Source organism: Cnephaeus nilssonii, assembly GCF_951640355.1.
Source record: "Cnephaeus nilssonii genome assembly, chromosome: 4".
NCBI classification, from domain to species: Eukaryota; Metazoa; Chordata; class Mammalia; order Chiroptera; family Vespertilionidae; genus Cnephaeus; species Cnephaeus nilssonii.
The window spans coordinates 72555796-72568523 of record NC_137075.1 but is presented as its reverse complement, the minus strand read 5'-3'; the positions used below and the strand labels follow the sequence as shown (position 1 = coordinate 72568523).

Sequence of the window (12728 nt, the reverse complement as noted above, 5' to 3'; positions counted from 1 at the left end):
TGCACACTCTATTCCATATTCCTGGCCCATTCATAGACTACAAGGCATTTAAGATAAGGACTAAGTCTTATATAAATGTAATCCTCATAAATACACTTACTAATTAATTAATCTTATCAGGGCATTGCTTAATAGAGTTTATAGGTACATGTTAAAAGATTGCCTTTTGAGTAATTGAGCTTATCAAAATAGTTCACTAATATTTTCTCATTTGTATTCATTTGTTCAAGGTATCTAGCAGAGTGGAAAAGGATTACAATGATCTTTTTGATGGAGATGATACAAGTAATGCTGGTGATTTTCTAAATGACAATACAGTCGAGACCCCCTCTTTTTCAAAAGGGATTATAAATGATGATGAGGATGATGACATCATGCAGGCTTCAGGTCGTCCTAGACAGCGAAGTCACTTCCTAGAAGATGATGAAAACTCAGTTGGTATGAATTGACTTGTAGATATGATGATCTATCCTGCTGATTAATCTCAGTTTTTATTAAAACTTTTATTTAAAGTCAATGAGCTAAGTTTTTGCTTTAGCAAATTAAAAAGAGAAGAGGAAATTAACCCCAAGCAAGCAGAAGAAAGGAAATAATAAAAAGCAGAATTCAATGAAATTGTCAATAATAAAACTATAATAATAAAAAGTCAATTAAGTGAAAAGGTATTTCTTTGTAAAGATCAATAAAATTGATAAATCTCTATCCTGACTGATCAAGAAAAGAAAGAGAAAACACAAATTACTGATATAAGTGCTGAAAAAGGGTTCATCACCGTAGATCCTATAGATCTACACTATCCAAAACAGTAACCACTAGCCACATGTGGTTATTGAGCACTTGAAATGTGGCTAGTTTAAATTAAGAAATGTTAAGTGTATAATGCAACCAACTTTTCAAGGATAGTATGAAAAAAAGAACATAAAATATTTTAATCATTTTTTACATTAAGTACATGCTAAAATTATATTTTAAATGCAATATATTATTAAAATTAATTATCCATGTTTTTAATTTTTAAAATATGGATACTAGAAAATTTAAAATTACATTTGTAGTTCACATTATGTTTATGTAAGTCAGCACTGTTATTAAAATAATAAGGATAATAGCATATTACTAGCAACTTTTGCCCATAAATTCAACAAATTAGATAAAGTGGACAAATTCTTTGAAAGATACAAACTCCCAAGTTAACTCAAGAAGAAATAGATAACCTCAATAGTACTATATCTGTTAAAGAAATTGAGATTATAATTAAAAACTTTCGAATAAAATGCCTGTTGTAACAACTTACATACTATAGTAATACCTTTGAATGCTAACAAGTAAAATGCCAATGTACAGTGGTAAATTGTGCTGCATTTAAATCATATTGAGTTTATAGAATAGAATCATTTGTGAATGATTTGGTCTCAAGAGCTCATCGTACTGCTATATATTGTTTTTGCTGGAAGTTTATGAAGAAAAATCAGTCCCGCACAAAAATGTAGTTTGAAAAGGAAGAAGTATTTTAATAGCCTATTTAAATAAGTGTGGATATTCTTCTTTGCTACTGTACCAAAAAACTGAACACATGAAAGCTTCTTAAATATTATTTGCAATGTGAAATCTGAAAACTTTTATTTTAAATTTATTGATTTTTGAGAGAGAGGAAGAGAGAGAAATATCTATTTGTTGTTCCACTTATTTATGTATTCATTGGTTGCTTTTTGTATATACCCTCACCGGAAATCAAACCTACAACCTTGGCGAAGCGGGGCCATGCTCTAACCAACTGAGCTACTCAGCCAGGGCTTGAAAACTTTTCAACCCTATTACATTAAAATCTATTGGTCTGCCCTAGCTGGTTTTGCTCAGTGGATAGAGTCGGCCTGCGGACTTAAGAGGCTCGGTTTTGATTCTGGTCAGGGGCATATGCCTGGGTTGCAGACTCGATCCCCAGTAGGGGACATGCAGGAGGCAGCCAATCAATTATTCTCTCTCATTATTGATGTTTCTATCTCTCTCCCTCTCCCTCCCTCTCTGAAATATATATATATATATATATATATATATATATATATATATATATATATATATATATTAAAAATCCATTGGTCTAACTTGAACTTTGAATTGATCTTTTACCATGTTTGATTTTGTAATATGCATTGGTAATTTGGTAAATACTGGCTCACTGAGGTTTTTGGACCTTCCTAATATGAATGCATTATCCAAAATATATTTGTTACTATCATCACCAATCTCATCAGAAGTTTTTAAATATTGGGAAGCAATCAAGCTCATGGTGCCACCGATACAAGTTTTCCAATATTTTGATTTTTGTTTGTAAGCTCAAATTTTATCATTGGCAACAAATTCTGCCAGTTATTTATTTTCAAGAAAATGTTTGCCAAAGCCCCAGATCTGCATAACTATAGTTTATCTGGCATTCTTTTAAGTAAAAATGGTGTTTCATGAAAAAAATCAATTCAGCTTACAACTCAATTGCTCAAATGCTTTATTGTTGAGACAACCATCATATCTATGTACACTTCCTATTTTAACACAGAGAACATTTTTAAAAAATTTGTACAGTGATCAAGATTTAATAAAATTATATTTTTGTTGTAATTGAGTGGTGGTTAACAATGCATTGACCACTAATAGATTGGTGCCCCTGCCTTGATTAATGCTAAAGCACCAGTAGTTTTACCCTCCATTGCTTTTGCACCATCACTGCAAATGTTAACAAAGTGAAAGAGGTAAATAGCCTGTTGGTGTTACTAAGTTTGACCGAAAAGGTTATTGGATTTCATTATGCTTTTATTTTGCCAGGTCATTGGTATTTATGGTTCTCCAATTATAATCCTTTGTATTTTAGATATTACATTGCTAAAAACTGGTTCTAGTCTTCTGAAAGAGAAGGAGGAAGATGATCAAGCAGACAGCATTTACAACCTACCACTTGTAACATCCCAAAGGCCATTATATGATGGGCCAATGCCAACTCCCCGGCAAAAGCCATTTCAGTCAGGTTCTACACCCTCACATCTCACTCACAGATTCATGGTAAGCCTTGGGTCTACACTGAACTTTTAAATAGTTTTTCTCACTTTTAAGCATTTTATCTCACTATAGCTAATTAGTTTGGTAAAAAGTATTTTTAAAACACTTGATTTTTTTAAAAATATTTTTAAAAAACTAGCCTGGAGCACTCTGGTTGATTTTAATTTTGTGGTTGATTTATTTTATGGTTATCTCACAGCCTTAGTCTTATTTCAACTTTATTTTTGAAAATTGTGTTAAAATTTTGCTCTGCAAAATGATATATAATGAACCTAAGTAAATGTGACTCTAAATCTTGCGATACCTCTTGGCTATACTTCTAAATCTTATTTCACATATTATGTTTGTTTTTATATAGGAGATTATACTGACTCCAGAATGCTGGTTAGAAAATATTTTTTAGAAGGCAGCTTTTATAGTATATTATGTGATACATCTATGAAAAAGTACTATCTGTCCCCTTCCCCCCCTTCTCCTACCCCACTGGAATGTAAACTCCCCCAGGATAAATATTTTTCTATTTTGTTTACTGATAGCACTTAGAACCGTGTATGGCACAGTAGGCATTAAATATATATTTCCTGAATGGATGAATGAATATTGATTTTTTGTCTTAAGTTTGAGAGCTAAAAGTGTTTAATATTTCACTTTGTTCATTATTTGAGGTTTTCCACTGAGAACTTTGCTTGTTGTCTTTTTTAAAAGGTATAGGCCTGGCAGAAATTTATATGTAAATATTAAAGGTGACATTTTATTTTAATAACACTTTGTGTCAATAATCATTACGAAATAAATCTTAATTTTTGGTTGTCAGCTGTTATTTATATAAAGTTATATTTGTGTTAGAGCTGTTATTTATATAAAGTTATATTTGTGGTAGAGGAAAGAAAACACTAGAGCCTCTTAAGTCTATAGTGTGCATCAGTGGAAGATAAGTTTCCAAAGTAAAATTGATTTTTGTTGCTTTAAAATATACATATTTATTACTATAATATAAACTAGTTATTTGGAACAAAAAAATTGCTGTCATTTATAAAAAGTGACCGTAATGTAATTAAAAATATTAAATGAGAAATTCTCTTTCCTAGTAAATTTGTGTTATATGTACTTTCTTCTCTTGAAGATAGGAATAATTAGTTATTGTAGCTCTGATGTTTACTATTGTTACCTGAAATTATTTAGAGGTAGATGAGCTGTGGTTGCTCCTATAACTTAAACCCTGATGTAAACTGAATTATAATATTTGTTAATTTGTACCACTTTAGCCTACTGATTCTCAGAGTGTCGGTTTTTCTTAGACTTGTATTTAACCTTACATGTTTGTAGATGTGGAACTCTATTGGAATCATTCGCTGCTATAATGACGAGCAAGACAATGCCATAGATGTGGAGTTCCATGATACCTCCATACACCATGCAACACACTTATCCAACACTTTGAATTATACAATAGCAGATCTTTCCCATGAAGCTATTTTGTTGGCATGTGAAAGCACTGATGAACTAGCAAGGTAACTTTGAGATTATTAGGAAGCATTTGTCACCGTTGAACTGTTAGATACAGTTGTTGAAATTCAATACAAAAAGTTAATAAAACAAAATTATACCTTTTATAGCGTGAAATTTCAGAATGAAGAGTTTAGTATAATTACCAGCCCACCCATAATACCCCAGAACATGTCTGTTTTTGCCTGATTATCCCCATGTTACATTCTCTAACTACCTGTCAAAGTGACATGACCTGATTTGTAATGCAAGACATATGGAGCTGTATTTTTTTTTTTTTTTTTTTTTTTTTACAAATGTAAGCTCTCTTCCTTTTTTAAAATTTGGTTGTAATTTTTGTATGTATTTACAACCTAGGATCATACTCTGCAGATTTTAGCCTTCTTTTTTTGTTTTTCATTTAACATTACGTTGTGAGCATTTTCCTGTATGTTTAAATATTCTTCAGTAACTTGACTGTTAATGGTTTTAGTATAGTTTATTTTAATTATATCTCATAATTCCTTTCTTAAAGACATTTCCTGTACTATGTGTATATAACAGAAAAATAAACTACATATTTGGTTTTGTTACTGGGTGTCATGATTAGTTATATATATAAAATATCTAATATGAAAGTTTGATTGTTTCTATCTTGTTTTCATTTTCAGCAAACTCCACTGCCTACACTTTAGTTCTTGGGATTCAAGCAAAGAGTGGATCGTAGACATGCCCCAGAATGAGGATATTGAAGCCATATGCCTTGGCCAGGGATGGGCCGCTGCTGCCACTAGTGCCTTGCTCCTTCGATTGTTTTCTATTGGAGGTGTTCAGAAAGAGATCTTCAGTCTTCCTGGGCCTGTGGTGTCAATGGCAGGACACGGAGAACAGCTTTTCATTGTTTATCATAGAGGTAGATTTTTTTTTCAGTCTTTTATAATTTACCATAACCTAAAGTAAATGGAAATCACTTGAGCTTTTTTCTTATTTTTTTGGATTATATACCTCCTTTTGCATTTATTTTAGTTATAGAAGAACTATATTAAGGAGAGAATTTCATGGAAGAGTTTGGTTAATTACTTCTATATCTTAAAAGAATTTTCAGAGTTTAAATGCCTCAAAAACTAAACTAACTCTAGTCTGATTGACCAAAACAGCTTTGAATGTGATTTTTTTTTAAAGTTACTGCTTTCTTTTCCTCACTGCATATTCTATCTTCAGTCCTGGATTATCAAGGTTACCAATGATTTCTTTATGCTTGTTTTTTAAGAATAATTCTATCAGAAATACTTTCTTGTCTTGACTTCTGTGCCATTACTCTCTTGATTTCTTTTTCCTCACTGATAGCTCTTTCAGCTCTTTTACTGGCTCTTCTTCCTATACTGACCCCTGGAATGCGCTAGGACTTAGTCACAGTCCCTCTTCTCTAGTACTCTCTCTTTTTTTTTTTTTCCTAGTACTTTTTAAAAAAAAATACATGTTTCTGTATTGATTTCCTAGGGGAAGGGAGAGGGAGAGAGAGGTAGAAACATCAATTATGGGAATCATTGATAGGCTGCCTCCTGCACGCCCCCTACTGGGGATCGAGCCCACAACCTGGGCATGTGCCCTTGGCCAGAATCAAACCTGGGACCCTTCAGTCTGCAGGCCGACGCTCTATCCACTGAGCCAAACTGGCTAGGGCCCTAGTACTCTTTATGTCAGAAACTTTCAGTCTTTTGACTGCTTAGCCATGATAAGTACTACATTCTATGTCTATTGCTATTCTGAACATAGCAAATATAACGGAAATAAAAGTCTCACGGACTTTTTTTTTTAAAATGGTGGTTGCAACTCTAAAATTATATTTTATTTTTTTTTTTTTACAAGGAACAGGATTTGATGGGGATCAGTGCCTTGGAGTTCATTTGTTACAGATGGGGAAAAAGAAACAACAAATTCTGCATGGTGATCCTCTTCCTCTCACAAGGAAATCCTACCTTGTATGGGTTGGATTTTCAGCTGAAGGCAAGACAAATTCATTTATTTATATTAAAGAGATTTTTCAAGAAGAAAGTTGTTTCATGGTTTTTTCTCCAATTAATTTCTTTATAGATAAATTGTTTAAATTTATTTATTTCATTATGTTGGCAAAACTGGAACTGAGATTGTTAGGCAAGGTAGCCATTGTTTAGGTACAAGGTCTCTTTTTCGTGAGTATTCTGATTAGAAAACTTATAAAGAGGAAGTATATTTTTCTGAAAGTTTATTAACAGAACAAGGAGGAGATACAAATCAATGGTAAAGTTGTGGCTATTCCAGCAGGTTCCACACAAAAATCAGGAATTTTCTATTGCTATACTGTCTACTATAGTAACTCCTAGCCACATGTGGCTACCGAACACTTGAAATGTGGCTGATCTGAATTAAGATGTGCTGTAAGTATAAAATACTCTCCAAATTTTGAAGACTTAGTTAAAAAGAGAACATAAATTGTCTCAATAATTATTTTATATTGATTATATATTAAAATGATTATATTTTTGGTATCTTGGATTTAATAAAACATAAATTAGAATTAACTTCACTTTCCCCCTTTTTCTCATGTGACACTAGGAAATTGAAAGTTATACTTGTGCCTCACATATTTCTGTTGGATAGTGCTGCTGTAAACTCATTTAGTAGTGGCTATGACAGATGATTTGAAGGATACTGATGATTACCTTATTTCAAGGAGCCTGCTAATCCTATTTCCTGGCTTAAATATTTCTATTAGTGGAGATTCTTGCCCTTCAGTTACATCATTAGAAATTCCAGTTTTATCTTTATCAACCATTTCTGGATACACTTTCTGTTAGGATATTATTAGTCATTTATGCTTTACTAATGTGACCATGAATAACTTCCATTCATGTATCTTTTTTTCCAGTTACCAATCAGATCTAGACTCAGGAAACTGCTGTTTGCGTAGTGGGAGGGCTGTGAAGTCAGAAAAGAAAAGGGGTAATTAGGGAACTTGCTGTGTACTTCCTGAGATGAGAGCAGACTAGGTGAGAAACAAGGATACTTACCTTGGAGATGAGGGACAGAACGGTAATAAGCCCAAGAAAGAAAAAAATAAAGAAGAGTACTAAAAACAGATTCTCTGTATCCTTACCTTGTCTCAAGTTTTGGTGTTTTTCCAAGTCGCTCTTAACCAGGGAAGCTTCAGATATAAGTTTAATTTTTTTTTTTTACTGAAATTGGCTTTTGAAAATATTGCTATGTTCCAGCAGATGGCATAGTTTTCACTGAAACTGTTAGTTTTTTCTCTTTATCTGGGTAAATTTCAGTCATATCTTAGGCTTTTTTCCCCCCTTTCTTCTATTAGGTTTCACTCTATGTGATTAATGAAATTTTGTGAGAAAATAAACTTGGATTATTTACCTTTTTTTCTGTTTACTTTTGAATTAAAAGTTGAATCATTGGTATGTGTATTTAAAAGAGCATTTACTTAAGAAATATGTAGCAATGATTTGTTTTTCTATTGATGTATAGGTACCCCCTGTTTTGTGGATTCAGAAGGCATTGTTCGAATGCTTAACAGAGGGCTTGGGAATACGTGGACTCCTGTATGTAATACAAGAGAACACTGCAAAGGAAAATCTGATCACTACTGGGTGGTTGGTATCCATGAAAATCCCCAGCAACTGAGGTGGGCTATTAGAAAATGCTTTTTAAAGTGTATTTTTATTTGTCTTTCCCCTTCGTTCATTTATTTGCTTTCTATATTCACTAAATTATGGATTTGTTTATATTCCCTGTGAAGTTTTCAAGTATTTGCTTGACTTGGAACTTATTGGGGGAAAAATAGAAATTAAGTTTATTAGTGTGGCTATAACATAGAGAGGGAAGTTCTGGTTAGACATCTCACTTTATCTTTTACTGCCTCTAATTTTTAAATATGATTTAGAATTGGATGCATATAATGTAGCTGCTTTTTGAGATTTTTTAGCTTAATTATTGCAATTGATGAGAGATTTAATAGTTTACTGCAGGTGTAAAATTTTCAGTCCATACAGTTCCCATTCAATATTGTGTTGAAGATTTCCCTCTTTTTTGACACCTGTTATCTTCTTGGTGTAAGATTGTCAATGATATGTAAGTACTTGGTGAACAAAGAGGTTTCTGCTTTCATAGAGCTTATAGTTTGGAGAGACAGATAACAGAAACAACTAAATATTAATTACTACTTGGGATAAATGACATTAATTAATCTGAGCCTGACCCATGATAGAGAATAATAGAAGGGCATGTTTTAAGTGGAGTGATCACAAAAGACTTGTTTTTTTTAGGTTTTATTTATTTATTTATTTTATTCTTTATTGATTTAAGTATTACATATGTCTCCTTTTTCCCCCATTGACCTCTCCCTGGCCACTCACACACACCCCCCCCCCCCCTTGGTGGAGGTAGTATTTAATATGAGTCCTGGAGGCAAAGGAGTCTGTTATGGAAGAATGGGGTGAAAAGCAATTCATTTAGAGCAAACAGCATATGCAAAAGCACGGAGGTCAGAAAGAACTTTATGTATTTGAGGAATTGAAAGGATCTAAAGTGGCTAGCATATAAGAATCAAGGGGTAGTGGGGGCATAAGTCCAAGATGATATCAGAAAGTTAGACACATGTTGCATTATAGTCCATGATAGAGAAGTTTGGATTTTATTTGAAGTATATCAGGAAGCTATTCAAGGATTTTATCCCGGGGAATGGTGTAATCTGATTTATACTATAAAAAGGAATATATGATGGTAAATATATTGGCAGGAGTGAGGCTAGAAATAAGAAGACCAGTTTTCAATAAGGGGACTTACCCCTTCTGGGGATGTTTGGAAATGTGGAGTATTGTTTTTAGCTGTTAAAATGATAAGGGTTACTCTGGCATTTAGAGAGCTGGGGCCAGGGTTGTTAAACATCTCCTAGTGTGTAGGATGGTCCTTCTCAACTACAAATTATCCCAAATGCTTTCAGTGCCTTCTTTGAGAAACACTGAGGAAGGTGTTGTCATCATCTAGCTGATCTGAAACAATGGCTGGGACTAGTGTGGGGGTAGTGGAAATGATGAGAAACAGATGCAAGAAAGAAACAGTAGAATTTGCTATTAGATTGGGGATTGGAAGTGAGAGAGAAGAATCAATGACATCTATATTTCTAGTTAAAAGCAACTAGATGGATAAGGGATATGAAAGTGAATTCTTTCTTGGGTGTGTTAAGTTTGAAATGCAAAGTATCCAAAGGTGCTATCAAGAAGGTGTTGGATATATAATTCAAATTCAGAGGAGAAATTTTGGCTGGAGATATAAATTTGGGAGTCATCAGAATATAGAAGGTATTTAAAGTCATAGTAATAAATTAGATGATTTAAAGAAAGGCGGGGGGGGGGGTGTTTCAGAACCCAACCCTAAGAAATTCCAACATTTAGAGGTTAGTATTAGAGTAGGCACTTTGGCATGGAAAAAAAAAAAAAGGATTAGCTAAGCAAGTAAGAGAAAAATCATCTGAAGAGGATCATGTAATAGACACTCTTAAGTGGAGACTATTTCAAGAAAAAGGCAATAGTGTGGAGACACTTCCTTTTGTGGGTGGTGGCGAAGCAGAGTGAACCCCATGAAGGCCTCTAGCACGCTTTGATATTACAAGGTGGTGGGGTGCTGCCTGCCCACCCCCAAGTGCCACACACCACCCCTCTACTGCATGTGCATCTTTGCACCTAGCCACGTTGTTGCCAAGTCCCGCTTCTGGTACTTTGTGTCTCAACTGAAGAAGATGAAGAAGTCTCCAGGGGAAATGGTTTACTGTGGGCAGGTGTTCAGAAAATCTCCCCTTCGGGTGAAGAACTTTGGCATCCGGCTGCGCTACAACTCCTGCAGTGGCACCCACAACATGTACCGAGAGTACCTGGACCTGACCACCACAGGCACCGTCACCCAGTGCTACCAAGGTATGGGGGACCGGCACCGTGCCCATGCCTACTTAATCCAGATCATGAAGGTGGAGGAGATTGCAGCCAGCAAGTGCCGCCATCCAGCAGTCAAGTAGTTCCACGATTCCAAGATCAAGTTCCCGTTGCCGCACCGGGTCCTTCGTCGCCAGCACAAGCCACACTTCACCACCAAGAGGTCCAACACCTTTTTTTAGATGCAGGGTCTCTCTGTCCCTTGATCTGCCCAAATAAACTCTTTGGGGGGGGAGGGGGGAAAGTCAGTAGTGAGAATGGGAAATAAAAATGGCTCTCAAATATATATAAAAAGATAAATACCAATCAAAACCAAAAAGAGAATTCTCTTTTTACTTACCAAATTGGATAACACTTTTAGTGTTGGTGAGGCTATGGTGAAATAATCACATTTATATGTTGGTGGCTGAGTACACATTGGTTAAAATCCCCATGGAAGGCAAATTGTTAAGAACGACCAGAATTAGAAATGCATATGCCCTTTGACCCAATAATTCTGCTTGTAGGATTTGTCCTACAGATATACTAGTGCTTGATATTTAACGTATGATCCATGGACAGCATCAGCATTGTTAGAATTGCTGAATCTCCCATCAGACCTACTGAATGAGAACCTGCATTTTAACAAGATCTTTAGGTGATTTGTGTGCACATTAAAGTTTAAGAAATACTGTTTCAAGCAAATGTGGGAAATGAAACATGTAGAAGATATCCTACAGGGAAGGATACTTACTATTAGCAAAAGATTGGAAACCTAAATTTTCTTTAGAATAGAGAAATAAATTCTGTACATTTATATACTAGAGTACTATATAACTTTTTTAAAAGGGTGAAGCAAATTATATTGTGAAAGTGACATGTATCCAGAATATATAAAGAACTCTTACAGCTCAAAAAAAGACTCAGTTAAAAAATATGCAAAGGATTTTGAATAGATGTTTCTCAAAAAATATCCTAATATATAAAGAGCCAGGGGCCGTCATGACCGAAATGACTGGAAGGATAACCGAACAGCAGGCTGTGTGGGGCGACGAGGCCGGCAGGGGTATTAGTGAGGGACGACCAAACGACTGAACAGCAGGCTGCGTGGGGCGACCAGGCCGGCGGGGTGGGGCAGTTTGGGGTGACCAGGCCAGCAGGGGGGCATGGGGGCAACCAGGCTGGCAGAGGGGGGGTGCAGTTGGGGGCAACCAGGCCAGCAGGGGGGGACAGTTGGGGGCGGACGGTCAGGCAGGCAGGCAGGTGAGCAGTTAGGAGCCAGTGGTCCCAGATTGTGAGAGGGATGTCCGAGGGGTCCCGGATTGGAGAGGGTGCAGGCTGTGCACGAATTTCATGCACCGGGCCTCTAGTATATATATATATATATAAAGCATATGAAAAGATATTTAGCATCATTAGTCATTAGGGAAATGCAAGTCGACATCAAAGAGATACCACCTGACATACACTAGGATGCCGTCATCCAAAAAAACAGAATAACAAGTGTTGGTAAGGATGCAGAGAAATTGGAATCCTCAACCATCACTGGGTAGGGATGTAAGATGGTAGATTTGGGCAGTTCCACAAAAGGTTAAATGTAGAGTTACCATATGACCCAGTTGTTTCTCTCCTAGGTATATACCCAAGAGAATTGAAAACACATCCATACAAAAATTTGTAATTGAATGTTCATCATAGATTCATTCATAATAGCTAAAAAGGGGGAAACAATGCAAATGTCCATCAACTGAGGAATGTAAAAGTTGAATGTGGTATATCCAGACAGTGGAATATTATTGGGCTCCGTTGGTTAGTGTTGTCCCATACACCAGAAGGTGGCGGATTTGCTTCCCAGTTGGGTTGGGTTGTGGGTTCGATCCCCCATCCAGGTGCATACAAATGGCAACCAGTCGATGTTCCTATCTCTCTCCCTTTCTCTACTTCTCTCCCTCTCTCTCTCCCCATTCTCCTCTCTCTGAAATCAATGAAAAACATGTCCTTTTGGTAAGGATTTTAATAAAGAAAAAAGGAGGAAGAAAGGAAGGAAAAGGAGTTAAGTCAAGGAAGGGATTATTTAATTGGGGCGATTCTAGATCACTTTTGTAATCTTGTGGCAATAAATTCAGTAAAGAGGGTGAGGTCGACAATGTAAGAAAGGTAGATGAATGAAGAAATGCAACCCTTAAAAAAAAAAGTGACCTGTTGAAAATAGGAAAATAAGACATTTTAAGTTATGAGAGG

General features: G+C 35.4%; 2 protein-coding genes across 2 annotated transcripts in view; both read left to right on the top strand.

Moving 5' to 3' along the window:
• The window catches only part of WDHD1 (WD repeat and HMG-box DNA binding protein 1), a 58281-nt gene that overhangs the window by 29809 nt on the left and 15744 nt on the right, over positions 1-12728 (top strand). Inside the window, exons 11-16 of the mRNA XM_079768941.1 lie at positions 231-438; positions 2864-3051; positions 4375-4559; positions 5205-5446; positions 6403-6540; positions 8050-8206. Coding sequence (XP_079625067.1) covers positions 231-438; positions 2864-3051; positions 4375-4559; positions 5205-5446; positions 6403-6540; positions 8050-8206 — 1118 coding nt within the window. The remainder of the gene's footprint in view (positions 1-230; positions 439-2863; positions 3052-4374; positions 4560-5204; positions 5447-6402; positions 6541-8049; positions 8207-12728) is intronic.
• LOC307098240 (large ribosomal subunit protein eL20-like) lies at positions 9003-11534 on the top strand. The gene has a single exon (XM_079768942.1). It carries the CDS (start codon positions 10247-10249, stop codon positions 10589-10591), a length of 345 nt encoding a protein of 114 aa, XP_079625068.1. The 5' UTR covers positions 9003-10246; the 3' UTR covers positions 10592-11534.

Bases quoted from the DNA above. Each gene is read 5' to 3' on its own strand.
- LOC307098240 (XM_079768942.1), top strand. From the start codon at position 10,247: ATGTGCATCTTTGCACCTAGCCACGTTGTTGCCAAGTCCCGCTTCTGG.